This window comes from Cyprinodon variegatus, unplaced genomic scaffold (genome assembly GCF_000732505.1).
Source record: "Cyprinodon variegatus isolate N-32 unplaced genomic scaffold, C_variegatus-1.0 Scaffold1953, whole genome shotgun sequence".
NCBI lineage: Eukaryota > Metazoa > Chordata > Actinopteri > Cyprinodontiformes > Cyprinodontidae > Cyprinodon > Cyprinodon variegatus.
Window position 1 is genome coordinate 48,150 of NW_015152406.1, and position 17,642 is coordinate 65,791.

General features: G+C 37.9%; 3 protein-coding genes across 3 annotated transcripts in view; all 3 read left to right on the forward strand.

Annotated features, from left to right (window-relative positions):
- LOC107104920 overlaps positions 1-7,039 on the forward strand; it is a 45,266-nt gene extending 38,227 nt beyond the window's left edge. The window contains exons 10-12 of the mRNA XM_015405038.1: positions 1,524-1,617; positions 3,985-4,009; positions 6,319-7,039. Of these exons, the coding sequence (XP_015260524.1) occupies positions 1,524-1,617; positions 3,985-4,009; positions 6,319-6,460 (261 nt within the window). The 3' untranslated portion in view covers positions 6,461-7,039. The remainder of the gene's footprint in view (positions 1-1,523; positions 1,618-3,984; positions 4,010-6,318) is intronic.
- Positions 7,040-10,896: 3,857 nt separating this feature from the next.
- LOC107104921 (cornifelin homolog B-like) lies at positions 10,897-13,897 on the forward strand. Its single transcript, XM_015405039.1, has 3 exons — positions 10,897-11,072; positions 11,202-11,356; positions 11,850-13,897. Exons 1-3 carry the CDS (start codon positions 10,973-10,975, stop codon positions 11,973-11,975), a joined length of 381 nt encoding a protein of 126 aa, XP_015260525.1. The 5' UTR covers positions 10,897-10,972; the 3' UTR covers positions 11,976-13,897.
- A 2,260-nt stretch (positions 13,898-16,157) lies between these two features.
- Positions 16,158-16,670, forward strand: nhp2 (NHP2 ribonucleoprotein). Its single transcript, XM_015405040.1, has 2 exons — positions 16,158-16,444; positions 16,570-16,670. Exons 1-2 carry the CDS (start codon positions 16,273-16,275, stop codon positions 16,641-16,643), a joined length of 246 nt encoding a protein of 81 aa, XP_015260526.1. The 5' UTR covers positions 16,158-16,272; the 3' UTR covers positions 16,644-16,670.
- Positions 16,671-17,642: the final 972 nt, after the last annotated feature.

Here is a 17,642-nt window from a genome sequence, read left to right on the forward strand (position 1 = left end):
TCCATCCATCCATCCATCCATCCATCCATCCATCCATCCATCCATCCATCCATCCATCCATCCATCCATCCATTTTCTGTCACGCTTTTCCCGGCTCGGGTCACGAGGGGTGCTGGTGTCTACCTCCAGCTGTCAATGGGCAGGAGGTGGGGTACATCCTGGACAGGTCGCTAGTCTATGGTAGCGCCCTGCAAACTAGGATTCATTTGACTTATTAAAAGATACTTTGCTTGCTTATTTACACATACAGGCTCTATAATCAAACTTACTTCTGCCTTTGCTACGAACTAGTCAGGAGTCTTGCCTTGTTGGGCGTTACAACATCATGTCCATAAAATTATACAAGGTGACAAAAATATTGCAGGATTATATGGAACTTTAAAAAAAATCTAATAAACATTTAGGCAACAACAGATACATAACTTTAGTGATAAAGTGTCTCGGTCCCTGTCAGGAACTCCCAGGACACTTTTTCTCCCCTAGTCCAACCCTACTGAAATGCTTTTTCTATCCATATTCAGTAAGCATATTGCTGTGCTCATGCTTTATTTTCAGATGTCTCATTGTTCAAAATTGGAGTAAATTATGAAAGTATTTCAAATTATTACACAAAGAATTGAAATAAAATCTGAACTGAGGTTTCTAACACTACCAAGCCCTTAAGGCTGGTAGCACTAGTGTGACCTATAATCATTTTCCAGTTATGCCTTTAGGAAACCAGGTCATGTTTGACCAAATGGAGCACTATGTTTCAGTATATATATATACTAGGGTATTTTTTTTTAAACCCAGTCAAAGAGCTGGTTTGGTTACTTTCAACCGGTGAGGTGGTTCAGGACGTTGTTCTGTCAGAAAACCTTTTCTTCTAGGTAAATGTAAAATTCTATACATTTTACTTAGTTTACAGTGGAGAAAAACATTTAGTTCATCAACAAATTTCTCAACCTTTAGATTTCAGAACTTCTCTTCCTCCACTCTAGTACCTCTTAGATCCTCCCTCTGGTGTTCTCTAGGCCTTTCTAGTGGATCACAGTACAGGGTAGCTGTAAACAAATTCCTAAGTTACAGTGGGTCAGAAAGCGGGTCACAGGGAGCAGCAACTTATCAAAATACAGTAAGGTCTAAACCTCAAAGCTAGTTTATTTTTCTGTCTGTTGTTAACTTCATTCTTTCCTGCTACTGGAAACATTTTGTTTACTAAATCCAGTAATTAGAGTCAGGTTGTTTCAAACAGTATCCATAAATCATATGGTCTCAATTAGAGCGTTTATTTGCTTGGTTACCACTAAACCTCTACTGATATGCTTGGATGTATTACCGTACATTAAAAGAACCATTTTCTTCTTTCAGTTTGGTTCTGGTTTCTGTTCTATAAATGCACCAGGTGTGTTTGTCTAGATGATTTGTGTCTCAGATGAACAACTGCTGGAAAACAAAAGTATCTCTCTGAACCATGACAGGGCAGATAATTTCCTGAATGATTATCACCTCAGCTGACTGACGCTTTATGTTTCTGTTTGAAGCTTCAGCAGAAGGGCAACATGCTGACGGTGGTTCTGGTGTGCGTTCTGTTCTTCTTGGTGGTTCTTGTCACTATAATCGGACTCTTCATTATGGGTGAGTTGTTTCTGACTGATTTGGTAACACTAAAAATTGAATTCAAGAACAAGCTTTGAATAAATATCAAACCCACTGCTGGCTTTGCAGATTTTCCCACTTACATTTTTATATCATGGGTAATCTACAGCTGTGACAGAATCTAAAACAAAGATCTGGAAAATCATATACGATAATTTTTAAGTGGTAAATTTTTAATTTATTTCATGCAATAAATATTTGATCACCTACCAACCAGTAAGAATGGTGTTCCTAACAGGCTTGTTAATTTTGTTTTTTTAAGAAGCCCTCCTGTTCTCCACTCATTACCTGTAATAGATGCTTCAATTTGTTATCACTAGAAAATACACCTTTCCATACACTAAATGAAAAGAAACTAAAATGTCTCCACAATGGCAAAGGCCAGAGAGCTGTTTCAGTGTCACGGATAAAACAGTTAATATGCAGAAAGCTGGGATGGGCTAATTTAGGATTGTAAAGTTCAAGATACTGGTCAACCTCTTTTGGTCTGGGGCTCCATGCACGATCTGACCTTTATGGGAAATAGTGAGGAAGGTGAGGATCAGCCCAGAACAACACAGCAGTACAGGGCCAGTGGCATTAAACGATGGTACTATGTATCTGGAGACCTTGGCCAATAACCTTCTTCCCTCAGTAAGGGCAACTAAGGAAGTGACTGCAAGAATCATCTCAAGGCCCTAGAGTGGCCTAGTTAGTCTCCAGACCTGATCTAAATCTAAAACCTTTGAACGCAGCATAAAGTCCATTTTACCCAGCTACAGCCCCAAAACAAGAAGGATCTATGGATCTTTATAGAGAAGTTATTCAAAATCCCTGCTTCACTGTTTGCAAACCTTGTCAAGAGCTAGAAATAATATCTATCTGTAATTGCACACATTAGGTTATTGGGTTTTTTCTGCTGTTTTACTTGTTTAATTCAATAAGATGCAAAATAATCAGACAATTTGATTCTCTCGATTTTTAGTTTTAGAGTACCTTTGATTATAACTTAAAGACTTCTACATGGCTCAGTCGGTTGTTATCACTGAATGGACCCTTATCCTAACCCCAATATGTTTTTTTTTTATTAATTTGTTTATGTGTAATCTGAATATTGTTTTATTAGGTCTTCATGTACTGTAACATATAGACAGAGGACACTCTGAGTTTACTGAAGAAAATTTGTTCCCAACCAGGTTAGCTCTAGGGAGAATGTTACTATGGTAACAGAAACAGAGTTTGACTAAACTGTGATATGGAAAGGTCATAGTTTCCCTGATTTCAGGTTTAAAAAACTTAAATGAGCTTTCAATAAACCTTTTTGAATCAGACCCCAGGTTTAATGTCCTCTGGAAAGATTAGGCCATAGCAGAAATATTTGACCGTAGTGGACAGAAGACAAGCCTAAATACCACATAGCAGCTAAGCTATAAGGTACAGTGTTGGAGGTGTGATGATTTGGGCTAGTTCTGTCTCCACAGTCCTGGGCCATTTGCAGTCACTAGGGTGACCATGACCACCATTGTTTACCAACATATTTTAGAGTCTCATGTTAAACCATCTGTTTAGCAGCTGAAGATGACAGATAACCTAAGTGTTAGCTTAATAACCTACGTTCATTTAACTGAAATGAACTGAAGACACAGTCAATGAAAAACTATTGAAGCCATTTTATCATCAAAAGTGTTAGTAATCCAATCAAATACCTACCCCTTTGTATCATGTGACTAAAATGAACAAATAAATAAATAAATATGGATGTCTATAAGGATAGTTTTTCTGCAGTACAATGCCATAGTTGTTGATATGAGCACTTGGTCATTATCAAGAAAAGATGGAAAATGTTTAGATATCAGCCCCTAAATTAAATTATCATCCTGTATTGTCATTGTTCTCATTGTATTTGTACATTGCATTTGAGAAATGGGTTGGTATAATTATTACTCATAACCATTTATGGCATGCATACATGATAGTAACTTTAATCACATTAGGTAAGAAAACTATTATTTAACTAACTTCAATTAAAATAAACTTAGTTCTGTATGATACTTGGTTCGCTTGCTGGCTCCTTCAGCTGGTTGCTGCTACAGTATGTCATTTTTAATATATTGGAAGCCCACTGGTCTGTTAGCAGATTCAAAGTTTAGCTAATCTGATAGAAGAAAAGCTAGCTTTCATCTGATTTGCAGAACAGAGTCTACCACTGGTGTTTTTATACTCTAATATTATGCATATTAGAACCTAATGATTATTTAAGTTAATGTTCTTGAACTGAGAGAGGATGTTCTTTCTTTTTCAACTGTTGATCATGAATAAAACTGTTTTATTTCTTTAATATATCTTGATGTCATTGTGTCTTTGCAGCCAGAAGATGGGGGCAGCTCAAACTGTGAGTGTTTTAATGTTTCTTCATCTGTTACAATAAATCCTCCATGCAGTTCGTGACCTTGTTGGTTTGTTAAACTGCTGCTGATTCATGACTTGACTTTATTACAGCTTTTTCCTCCGGGAAACTGATGATGAATCTTTAAGAGTCATGGTCTCCCACACATCAGTGGAACCTGGTGTGTTCAGACTGAAACTTGGAGACTAAAGAATACGTTTGAAAACCACAAACCTCACACTAGGTTTCAGAGGCACATAGTAAGGAGTGATGCTCAGCTGATGATGCTCAGTTGTTCCTGTAAAGAAAACAGGGGCCACGGACCCCTCATCAAACAGACAAAACATTCAACACCAAATTATTTCTGATAGAAACCTGTCAAGCTGCTATAGAGAGACTTATTTTCCTTACACCTTTGAGCGGCTTTGTTTAGATTTAATAATGGTTTATTCAGACAATTTACAGGACGTACCACTCTGAGCCAAAATTGTATGTTCAGAACTTCCTTTAATCTAAACTCAAATCCAATTTTTTAATCTCATCTGATCCATATGTCCTGTCAGAGGTCTCCTCTGGACTTTGGCTGTTTTCAACCCAAATATTTGTTTATTTGCAGTTTTAATTTAAAGTATTTGTCTTTTGGTCAGCTGTAGAGGTTTATATGGTGAGTTTAGGACTTACAACACAAATGTCCATCATTATTTATTATACATCCAAAAGGATTGCTGTCAGAAAAAGGACACGTTTGGTTGTGTTTGGTTTGAAGTCAATTGCTGACAATTTCTGCAAAGGTTTTGAAATCCTTACTCATTCTATCAAAGATATAAAGATACAGTTTTACTAGGTATTTGAATTACATAAAATGAAGTAAAACTCCTCGCCATCCTCTTTTCTCTCTGAATCACAACCTTCAGTTCCTAAGCTCTTCAGAATTAGAGATTTCCTTTTTACCAGAAATGGAAACTTTAGAGGTTTTCTCACTAACTGGTGCCAATACCTCAACATTTAGCTGATGCAAACATCTTTCAAATGTCACTGTTTAAGTGTTTGGTAAGACCCAAGGTGTCACGAGACCACCGTGGAGATGACTAGGTAACCACACGGTCTCAGCAAGCTGCAGCATTGCTGTCTCTGCAAGCAAATGACCTTTAATGTTTCACTGCATCTTTAACTGAAATCAGCCACTAACTGCCCCAGATCCTCTTTGCTGGTTTCACATTTATTTAAAGGTTGTCATGATGGAGGGAAAAGAGAAATTAACAATGAGCTCATGGTTTCATAAATAGTAAAGGTTTTTGAGCTAAAAATACAAAAATGTGTTTTGTAAAAAAACAGAGAGATACTGTTTTATCATAATAATTAACAGCCAGTTGCTTGTGAAGCTAATATCATATCCATCAACACATCACAAGTCCATCACAGGGCAACACAGACACACAGGACAACCATTCATGCACACACTCACACCTGAGGAGAATTTAGAGAAACCAATTAACCTAACAGTCATGTTTTTAGACCGTGGGATGAAGCTAGAGTACCCGGAGAGAACCTGCACATGCACAGGGAGAACATGCAAACGCCATGCAGAAAGACCCCAGGCTGATAAATTAACACAGAAACTTCTTGCTGCAAGGAAGCAGCACTACCCACTGCACCACCGAGAAGCCCACAGCAGATCAATCTTTATAATATTTATCTTTTTATTAAAGTGTTTCCTTTCCATTTTCAACTGTATGGCTCACAAGTCATGAAGGCCCACAAAGTGGGCCATAAAAATAAGTTGGTGCAGCATCTCCTTGTTCTGTATGTAATGAAATGTCCATTTGCATGAATTCCTGTTTCAACATGAGGTGGCATAGAGGCGATCAGCCTGTGGTTCTGCTGTGGTGCAAAGGAAGTCGTGTTGCTATGACTGGCTTTCTGTTCCTCTGTACTTTTTTAATTACATTTCCACGAACACTGTGTTTTTGGTTTTTATTCCTTATAGTTGAACATCATTAATCTTACAATGGAGAAATTCACTTCGACATCTTAACCGATCACATTGCGGAGCAGTGGGCTCCCACCGTGTGGTGCCTGGGTAGCAATCGGGGGTTAAGGGTCTTGCTCAGGGACCCAGAGTGCAGGCTGTGGGGATTGAACCAAGTACTTGCAACCTTCTCAGAGCATAAGCGCACTGCTCTACCCACTAACTCTAACCGCTCTAACCTCTAACCTGGGATCAATTGGGGGTTGATGTAACACAGTGTAAATCAGTGTGTGGAATTAATCTGTACAGGAACAGCTAAACCTGATTGGTTTTGGTTCTGTTTCAGGACTCTACAACAGCGGCGGCAGCCAGACCAGTTTACCTCCACCTCTTCCACCCTGCAGCTGCACCATCGAGGCTCGGCGATAGAGAACATCTATCAAATAGACGGAGGCCCTGAGGGAGGCGACTACGAGGTCTGCCCCTGAGCTCTGAGGCTGGGTCCCTTTTCTTTACAGCTGACATCATTTAATGCAGCAGCGTCATAGAAACATGTAGCGGGACAAATGAAGCAGCATCATCTTCAGTCAGAGAGGTGTACTGAGGATCATCCAATCAGAACATCAGCTCTACTGCGTCTCTGAGGTTAAGGTTCATATCAGAGGATGTTGGAAGCAGATAAACTCAGAAGAAATGTCTAGAAACTGCTCTGGTTTTCCCTGTGGCATTAAACTAGAGTAGATTACATAGGACCGCATTATAACCCAACTGGGCCAGACCCAGCAGGAGGTTTTAAAACAAGCATACTCTGCCAGAACAATAAAGGCCCAGATTTAACACCAGGAAACAGCGACGGCTTCCTCCTTTTACAAACTGTGCTTCTGTTAGATATTATTTTAAGCTGTGAGATAAAATCATCAGTTAATAATGTGGATTTGACTAAATACATGATATATGTATATATCTATATGTGTACTATGTTCTTTGCTATGACAGTCTCTCTAACATGGTTAACAGTCATTTGAATGGCAGAACAAACTTTGTTGTTTTCCATCTGAATCCAGTAGTTGAAGGTCTTTATAACCAGTTCATGTCTAAAATGTTTTTTAACTGGTAAATAAAATTTCCAAAGACAGGTTCACCAATGCTGAACAGGGACCAGCTTGCAAAGGTGAAACAGAATGATGGTGGATGTATAGGAGCCAAGAACAACATTTGACTGAAGGGGAGGGATCAGTGGCTGAGAAGCAGAGCCGGAAACCTTTTCATTAGAAAAAAACATTAAATACAGGAAACTGTTCTGGTTTTAAAATAGGAGTGGTTTGTAATTCTATTTAAGGGACACTTTATGCTAAAAGTTTTGTTATATCACTGACTCTGTATTCCAACATTTTCAATAAGTCGGTGGCTCAAAATTACGTCCATCTGGATGCAAACTGGATTTTTTTTAAAAACGTTCTAATCTAGTCTCACAATTCTAAGAGTCAAGATCCGGTGTAAGCAACTGGGTGTAGATTTAAAGGTTGGATCACTGTCAAAGGGTCTGCACTTTATTCTGGCAATGCATCCAAAATGATTCTGCTGGTGTTTTAACCAAAAAGCATCATATGAAAACCAGCTGGTAAAACCCTCTTGTTTACTGTGTGTGAAACATCCAGCTTTGAAATTCTGTTATTGGCCAGTAAAGCACTACATAGTTCTGGATCTCTTAAGTCAATAGAGATCTGCTCACTCTGTGTTTCTAGAACCCAGGATGAGACATTTAGCTTCTACGCTTCTGAGTCTGGATCAAACTACCTAAAAACCTGAGATGTTAAACTGCTGGTTCCTTTGAATTAAAGCCTGATAAGTGATTCATATCAAGAGGAAGCTATGGACTGTTTTCACAATGGATGATTATAATCTATCCTGTGGTCTGCAGCACTTCTGTTATATAGTGCTAGCTTTTTTTAACATGCAGCTTTTTTTGCAACGTTTTCTTTTTGTGCTTTTTGTGTGTTCAGATAATTTATCATTTGCATGAGTTTTGTATCTGCAGCATGTTTGCCATTTGCTGCTCTCTGTTAGTTGTAATTCCATCTTTTCACCTTTGCAGCATTTTAATTTGCGTGTGTTTGCAGTACTTTTTATATTTGCTGTGACTTCATTTATTTGCAGGTTTGGCCCCTTAGCCACCATATTCTACAGCCCACTGAGACATTTCTTTTTCTTTTCCAATATTGATATTAAAATTATCTACATTACCAACAAATTCCTTTAGGAGTGCATTTTTTTCTGTATATATCCAAATACATAATGTTGCTGTATATGACATTCGTACTTTATCATTTTAGATGGATGCTGTCATGATTCTTTTTGGTTCTATTTACGATTTCTTTTGGGGTTCTGAGTTGTGCTTTATTTTTTTAATCCTGTGTTTTTCAAGATTTTTATCATTGTTGAATTATTATTAGTTTACTTTCCCTTGTAATTTTTTTCAGTTATCTCTTTTAAGCATTTTGGATATTATTTATTCATTGTTCTATTTTTAGTTGTAATCATTTGTTTTATTTCCATTTAGCTTTATTTAAGTTCTTTTCTATTCACAGTTAGATCCTGTTGTTTTTCCCGTTATTCTTTGTTGTCCCCTAGGGTCCTTTGCTTTCCTCTTGGCTCCTTTCTAGTTGCTTCTGTCCACACCTGCTCCCTATCAGCTAATTAGCCTTTCATTGTTCTAGCTCCCATACATACACCTCCTGTGCAATTCCCCATTGCCGGTTTCTCTTCATTCTTGTTTGTTTCTCCCAAGTGTCTCCTAGTTGTGATTCCTGGGTTCATTGCCGGTCATTTCTGGATGTATTACTTCTGTACCCTCTGCCTCCATTAAATTTGCAAAAAACCATCTCAGCCGTCCGTCTCTGCATTTGGGTCATCTACAACAGTGGTTCCCAACCTTTTTTGATTTGTGTTCCCTTTTGGGTATTTTGTCTCACCATGAGTACCTCTCTCATTCAAAAGTATTGGATGATTGTCCAAAAGTGGAATATACAATAACTGATTATATTTAATTTGAGCATTTATTATCATTTTATGCTTTCCATCTCAAATAAAAAAACAACATAAACATGTTGCCTGGAGTTTAGTGAGGAATTTAAATAAATACCAAATAAAATATTACAAACCTGTATTTATAAAACTGGAGCTCCCTTATGAAAATATTTAAACTTGTTGAACAGGGAAAAAATAAAGAACAAAAAAGACATTATAGTCAGACTGATTGAGTCCTAAAAAGCAAAACAGATCCCAGCCATATCTAATTTTACTACCTAAGAAATAAAATATTTTCAGGTATGGCTTGCAATGCACTCGCAGTCCACTAGGGGTTTGCTTACCCCTGTTGGGAAACACTGCACTACAAAACTCCACAGATCCTGATAGATGTTTCCCCTAGAAGTATAGGGGGGGGGGGGGAATCATAGTTTAAAATGGCTTTAATTCAGCTTATTTCGATCACAACAAAAATAACTCACAATTAATTAAAATAACATCCAAGCTGTTTTAAAAAAAAATATCTCTCTATGGGGCCTAATGGTGAGCCTTACCCTAAACCTAATCATTACAGGTTCATACCTAACCCTAACCCTCATTCACACATTAGTCCTTAATGTGACCCCTGACCAAAAAACAGCAATTCCCCTTGTAGGGTGCAGGCATTGGGCCCCACAAGGTGCAGTCGGTCCCAACAATGGGCTACTTTCCAGAAAATGTGCCCCACAATGTATTAAAAACAAGAACACACACACAAACAACTTTCTTTAGACAAATTTAGTTCAAAGGGTGCATGATTTGTTATCAACTTTTCTAAGCTGTGACATTTACTTTAGATTCCTAAAGCAAAAACAACTTCTTAAAGGTTATAATTATTGATGGTGGAGCAGCAAATGCCTTGCAGCAAGAAGATCCGGGGTTCATATCCCAACTTCTTCTGGATCGAGGTTTCATTTTTTTCTCACCACACTCGTCTTAATCATTGTATTATTGGGCGAGACCTTTCAACCTCATGTCCTACCTATGGGGGTCAGAGGGCCTGGTGGCCCCTGCATAGGGCAGCCTTTCTTCTGTCAGTGTGCTTCCAGGCAGCTGTGGCTATAACGTAGCTTTGACCAAATCTAGTGTGAAGTGTCCTGGCTTGAAAAGACGCTACATTAGCAGGGGCCATTTTACCTCTCTGTATGCACTCTGTTCTCCACTCTGTATGCACAGGTCAGGTGTATTCTGTTTACTCTAACTTCCTTCTTCTGCAGGAACAACATAGCTATAGGCTTATTAGATTCTGTAATTTGCTCCCAATGATGAGTGCATGCATGGTTATATGTCCTGTGTGTCTCTTTGATAAACTGGAGGCATGTCCAGGCTGTCCCAGTCTCTAAACCAATGGCCGCTACAGATGGGGGACCGAACCTTTGTATCCTTGGACAAAGAAGGAAATATTCAAAAAATGATTTGAACCTTTCTCTCAGATCCTAAATAACCTTAGTGTATCATTATGCAACCAAACCAGATTTACTGCAGGATTTTTCCCTCTGCTTCATATGTAAACGTCTCAGATCTGCTTCCCGCTTTGCTGGTTTCACTGGATCCAGAACATTCTGCAGCAAAATATCTGAAGAACAAAACTTATTTACCTTTCATTTATTTTTAATCTGCTGGTAAGTAAAGTTTGAACTACACTCAATATTTTTTTTCAGATGTCTTGAATCAGACTTCCCTGTATTATTGGATTTCACAGAAAGAACAGATGAGACGAATAAAATAACAGACACTGAGTCTGACTGTGAATAACTGACTGAGTGGCGAAACCAACCGGACCCGCTGATCAGGTTCACCTGAAACCTTTACATTCAGAGAGCCTTGGTCAGTCTCTACCAGATGAGGTTATCCTCCCCAGCCTTCAGAACCTGGACTGATTCTGGAGTAGACCTTTTTAATCTGATCTGAGTTGGGTTCCTGCAAGGAGCAGCATGAGCTGGACAGTGTCTACACAGCCACAGAGGGTGGTTGTTTCTTCTGATGATGATTGGTCTTCTGGGATCTGCGACTGTTGTGAAGATAAGAAACAATGTAAAGTATCACTATTTAAACTTTGCTGATTCTCAGAGTTGTGATCCACACCTCCTATAGTTCTTTCCAGCGATTGGGATCAGAACTTCTTTAGGCTTCCGCTAACCAACCCTTTTCCTTTCTTCCCAGGCTGTTTCGGCTTCTGGTGCTGTCCCTGCTTCGCCTGTCAAACCACAAAACAGTTTGGTCAGTGTATGTGTCTCCCCCTGATTGATGTTTTGGGCTTCGTCCATCCCATCACCATGTCCATCAGGGTGTCCCTGCGCCACCGCTACGGGATCAAAGTAAGGACATAAAGCTAAACGTCAGATCCATCTAAGTTTCTATCAGGGAAAAAAACCCTGACAGAAGAACAGCTGAGTACTGTATCTATATGCAATTTCAGTTCATCATGCACTTGGTTTATGTGGTTTTTTTGGTTTTTGTTTTTTTTTGTAACAAATCAGACCTTTATTTAGAGAAAGTTGTTAAACCCACATAATTACTTGAATGACTCAGAAAAAAAATAGACTAACCAAAACCCAATTGAATGGTAGATGAGTCTTTTTAATAGTTTATTCAGAGATTACAGCTTTAATTGGTACCTTTACTAATTTCATTTTTGTTTTTGCTTTATTACTACTTAATAAATGGGAAAATGTATCTTTGATGCATTTAAATGCTCGTTATTATCAATAACTGTTGTCTTGTTTGGGGTTCTGGTTAGAAAAGTCCTTTCTGGCTCTTTTGGTTGTGGTTCTGGTTAGAATCTCTCTTTGTTTTCTGTTTTCTCATTAGGGCACTTTGTGCAATGACTGCTTGTGCTCCACCTTCTGTATTCCCTGCGTTTGGTGTCAGATGGCCACAGAAATGAAGAAGAGGGAACTCCCACCTGTTCTGAGTGACATCATCGGCAGCAAGTGATGCCACTGCTCTAAAGGAGCCTCGGGCATCTCTTTTAATTAATATGTTTAACATTTTTCATGAATTATGTGATCACCCACACAAAAAACCCACACAGCAACAGCTTATTTGCAGCTGTGAAGAAGCAGTATGAAGGTCAGCTCTGTCTGAGGATGCCCCTGGACCCAGTGCAAGCAGTGGAAGACAGCAGGTTCGGAACTTATTCATCAAAAGACTGTTCTACCCTAGATGCACATGGGAGCTTTACTACAGATCATTCCTCCCAGCAGCTGTTGAAATCTTACCATCACTGCTCAATCCAAACTCAATCAGTGTTTATGTATCCTGTTTTGCACAGTATTTTCATTCTTGTAAATGGCCAACTGTTTTTTTTTTTTTTGCATAAATATACATACGCATTTTACAGATCTTTTTTTTTAATCACATTACTCAGTTGCACAGTCACTCGATAGTTTTGATGATGGTGTTTTTAACAACTGGCTCCACAGTATTCTTAGATGTAATTTCCCCATTTGTTCCCCTTTTTTATGTGTTTTATGATCTTTACCCTTGTGTGTTTATCTGCATGCTTTCGTTTGTCTAGCATACATGCCATGTGTCAGCCCTCGTCAAAGCCCCCCCAATCATTCCTGCTCCCAAAAGAACACAGAACAAAATGACTTCAAATTCATAAAATTTTCCCATAAAATCCTTTGAGTGTCTTTTGCTGACCCATCCGAAATCCATCCCAGACCAACTTCTTGATCCATTGATTTTACCTACAGAGCCAACAGGTCTGTAGATGCAGTAGACATGAGGCTTCACTACATCCTGCAGCACCTGGGCCCCCAGGAACCTATGCTAGAATCCTGCTTGAGGCCTTCACCTCTGCTCTCGTCCCTCCTGTAGGACAGGCTCTCCTAGCTGAGCATGCCTGATTCTAGCCTGCTTTGTGTCACAGATTTTCTGACAGCCTAGAAGCAGCATGTGAAGCTGGGAAAATGTGAAGATGGTCTCTGATTTAAGGAATATCAGTACCAGTTCCATTTTAGGCTTGTTTAGAACAAGCACTTCTAATAACCCTCGTTACTGAGTCCATCCTCAGCTGTTCCATCATGATATGGTGCGCTGCTGCCACCACCAGGGACAAGAGCAGGTTGCATAATCTGCTCTGCAGAAAGGGTGATTGTCTGCAGTTGTCCTTCTCTTCAGAGAATGCATTCTGCAGGAAGGATTGCAGCTTACCCCTCCCACTGTCAAATCAAACTGTTTCACTCTTTTCTCTGCTCATCAGCTCCAAAACCTCTTGCCACAAATCGAACCTCTTCCCGGTTGTGGCTAGACTCATTATCAAGGCCCAAATTTTTTACTGACACTCTCTGTTGCAAATTATATGAATGTCACCTTGACATAAATACTATTTGATTTAGTTGCATTATTTTGTTATATTTTTTAGTATCTGTCAGGGAGCTCGTGCTCCACAAAAAGTTGCACTATTTCCCTTTTTTTCACATAATTTCTATAAATTTCATTGGATTGTTACACATTTTGAATTTCACTTAGGTCATGTTTGTCTATATTTAGCACCTTACCATCAAATCAGTTTCCTTGTATATGTTAAATACTGCTGGACAATACACCTTTTTTGATTCTGATGTGCATCACTCATCATTCTGAGGTTTATGTAAACAGCTCATGTTTTTTTTTTTTTTGAAATGTCTAATGGTTTTTCATCAACATATTGCAGCTGTTCCTTATTAGCTTTGCTCAGTGATGTAGATCATTATACATGATGATAATCATTTCTATATGTAAAGTAGAACAATATGGAAAATGAGCATGAAAGTTAGAATAGTCACAAACATCGCTTAAGAATTACTACATTTGGATTGCCATTTACATTGGCAATTACATAACCGAACCCAATGTCCATGCATGGCAAATGTCAATGAAATGTCAATGGCTGAATCTTCAGTCATTGACATTTCATTTTTCTGATGAAATGTCTCAGAGCAATAAAAAAGAGACCAAACCCACACCTTAACTGGAAGGTTGCATATTTTTTCTCCAAAGTAAAGAAAGACCACTGTGCAAAGGAAAGAATGTAAAAAATTGAGGAATGATATAATAATACTATTTTAGTTTAGGCTCAAATAAAAACCTAAATAAAAAAATATCCTTAAATTTTACACAATGGAAATAGAGAAAAAAAATAAACCAAAGACAAAGATCATGCTTTAATTACAAAGAATCAAGACTAAAATTCCTGATATAAACAAAATAAAATAAAAATATAAATGTTTATTCTTTAAAACGTTCCCTTTCATCCATTCTGAACTTTCACTTTCATCCATACGCACTCCTCATACTTCTCAAACTGTATCATAAGGATAAAGTTTGAAATGGGATTTTTTTTTTTCCTCCCTACCATTTGGATCCATTTTCTTTAATATTTTTTCCTAACTGTAAGGACAGTGCCTTTCATGGCAGCAAGACCTCAGATACAGTGATTAATGTCTGCGAATTTGTCTTCTTGGACGGGCTGTACCGAAAGAATTTCCATTTGGGATTAATAAGTCTTATTGAATCTAATTAAACTGAAATGAATTGAAATGATAAGAGGTATCTCAATATTCAGAAAAGTTTTATTGTATAAAATATAGGGTCTCTTTATTATAATCTGCTATGCCTAATCTTTTCCAGCTTTGAAGGATTTACTCATGAAAATTATTGAAATTCTATTGGAGATAATTTGAAGGAATAAATGGTGTCACATAATGAAAAACATGTGGTTAAGAATTTGGAAGAAGGAGGCTTAAATTTGATTGATTAGGATATAATGAACGGAGTCCTTGAATTAAATTCGCGGAAAGCTTTTCTTAAAATGCAGGTTTGTTTTCCTTTATAGTCACCATATTTTTCAGAAAATAGCTCGAATGGATTCTCTTTTTTTGCTGTAACTTTAGCTGTAATTCTTTGTAAGTCAAAATGTCTGAGTTTCATCAGAAAGTATCTTTATACCTGTGATTACACTCCTTCCAAAGCTAAAGAAATACAATTCAAAAATAATAAATAGACCATATCCAGTTAACAAGTTTTTGGCATCTAAGTTCAACTTGAATAAAGAATAGTATATATTTTGTTTTAGAAGCATTAAGCTCATGAAACATTTCTGTTTCATACAATCTAGTTTATCACTTTTGGACAGATCCCCAAAGAATATTGAACTCTCTTTAATTTCTGAAACAACATTATTATTTTGACTAGAAAATGAAAACATGTCCTTGGAGTATTTTAGAAACTGTCTTATGGATTATTTCCCCTCTCATATCTGTAGGTATTTCAAAACTAAGCTCATATTTAGTCATTGAAGAAACAATTTTGATGTATATTTCGAATCTCTGAGATTATTTTAAGTTAAACGTGATTCAATTAAAATCACAGCTGGGACATATTAACCCAGAATGTATTTTGTTTTTAATTCTACTTACTTGTTTTTAGTTAAATATATTTTATTTTGCTTTAGTGTGTCTTTTTTGGGTGTTCTGTTTGATAGCATTTGGTCCTATTTTTGATAGAAATTATTTTCTGGCAAAACCTGACCTGATGATGAATGGATTTGTGATACATGTAAAAATTTTATATTCTTTATGTTTTATATCTTGTAATTTGCAATTTAAAAAAACAAACAAACAAAAGAAAGAAAAAAAAAAAACAAACGAGGCAATTGGAGCGATGAAGCACTAGTGCGACACCTACTGTTCGGGAAAAGTTAAAACTGTAACTACCTTACTGAAACCTTAAAAAGATTACGTTTTGGGTTTAAGAAATGCTATACATTAACATTTTTACTGATATCGAATGCTTGATTATTTCATATAATTTATTTATTTATGTATTCATTAAATTGTATGCACCGGAAGAGGAAAAAATAAAAAAGTTAACTGATTTTTAAATTTTATTTCTGTATAATATGAGAAAAAAGTCAGAATTCTGAGAATAAAGTCAGAATTCTGAGATTAAAGTCAGAAATGAAATAATATTAAAAAATCTGTTAACTTTTTTCTTTTTTTCAGTCGCCCTAATCCTCTTCTGTAGTATTCGGTAAGTATTACGGTAAGTTTGAATAAACGTTAGAATCCTGACTCCTTGCCGGTAGGTGGCGGTAATGTGCTATTAAGTTGTTTGCCATCCACCAATAAACAACACAAAGAAGAAGAAGGGAAACACGTGCGGCAGCCTGGTGGACTGATTGAGGTGAATGTTGTGACTGAGTGAGATTAGAAACGAGCGGTAAATAATCAACTATCGATCAGAAATGACCAAAATAAAGAAGGAGAAAGTCTCTGCGGATGGAGAGGAACCAGCAGCGGCGGAGGCCGGAGGGACGGAGCGGAGCTACACCGAGCTGATCGCTCATCTCAACCCCATCGCTCAGCCGCTGGCCTCCAAGAAGCTCAGCAAGAAGCTCTACAAGTGCGTGAAAAAAGGTAGAAACACCAAAAGAAGCCATCGGTGATATTTAATCTACCGGGTGGAGCTTTAGTTTCTGCTTCCTGTGTTCTATAACATTATTTTATGCCAGGAGTTACAGAAGGTGTTTGTGTTTTTGCAGCTGCTAAAGTGAAGAACATCCGGAGAGGAGTGAAAGAAGTTCAGAAATTCATCAACAAAGGAGAGAAAGGGTGAGTTACTGAGATAATCTGGAGCATATCGTTATAATCTGGGTTACCTCAGTAGAAGAGCAGCTTTAGGAGAAACTGGGCGAACATGTGGGGAGCTGAGAGGGTTAGAAACATCCTGACTGCTTGATGAGGCTCACAGAGGCCTTAAAGAGTAAAGCAGGGTTTTACTTTTTGGTGCAGCTTAAATGTTTCAGATGAACTGTTTATATTCAGACAAAACCTCGAATCCTTTGTTTTGATCAGCTGTATCTACTGCCTCAGTTGTAGGCCTGGTTACTGCCAGAAGTCTGAAATAAATATTTGACAGAGAAAGTCAGCAATAAATGGAACGTTTGATACTCTCAGGGAGAAAAATTTACTGAAAAGCTTCCACACAACTTGTCCAGGAAGTCACAGAAGAACTTGGACCCCCTACTGCTCTGCAGGCCTCCCTCAGTTAAGATCAGAGGTCAAATCCAACATTAGGAGACAGTGGACAGCAGGGGCAGATCTAGGATTCTAGGAGATCATGGGCTAAGCCCTGAGGGCAAAGATGAGAGTGTAGGCTTTCTGGTACATCCTGTTATAATGCAAAATATGACAGATTACTGGATTTAAGGCATAAAACATCCTATCACACATAACAATTTTTGAGAATTTGGAAGCAGTTGGTCTTTATTTCTCAAAAAAATGGGAAGAGTGGGAGAGAATGGATATTTTAGCTGCCTGAAATAATCAGTTCCTCCCACATAAAATGGGAAGAAATTAATTTACCTGCAAGTCTTTAACTGTTTTATTCCTCTCTTCATCAACAACAAATCCTGTGGATTTGGTGACATTTGATCATTATTTACCAGAGTTATGAGAGGAAAATCCAACATTTTAGCCACCTGGACTGGGCTGGGCTAAAGTGGCAGCAGTGAGAGAAACTCTTCTTCTTCTGCATGGGAATGCTACAGGCTGCTTTCCTGTGCATGCTGCCACTCTCTGATTGATTCCAGTACTGCACATTTTACTCAGCTCA

Bases quoted from the DNA above. Each gene is read 5' to 3' on its own strand.
- nhp2 (XM_015405040.1), top strand. From the start codon at position 16,273: ATGACCAAAATAAAGAAGGAGAAAGTCTCTGCGGATGGAGAGGAACCA. The intron at 16,445-16,569 runs GTAGAAACACCA...GTGTTTTTGCAG, and splicing joins CTACAAGTGCGTGAAAAAAG to CTGCTAAAGTGAAGAACATC.
- LOC107104921 (XM_015405039.1), top strand. From the start codon at position 10,973: ATGAGCTGGACAGTGTCTACACAGCCACAGAGGGTGGTTGTTTCTTCT. The intron at 11,073-11,201 runs GTAAAGTATCAC...CTTTCTTCCCAG, and splicing joins TTGTGAAGATAAGAAACAAT to GCTGTTTCGGCTTCTGGTGC. The intron at 11,357-11,849 runs GTAAGGACATAA...TTTTCTCATTAG, and splicing joins GCCACCGCTACGGGATCAAA to GGCACTTTGTGCAATGACTG.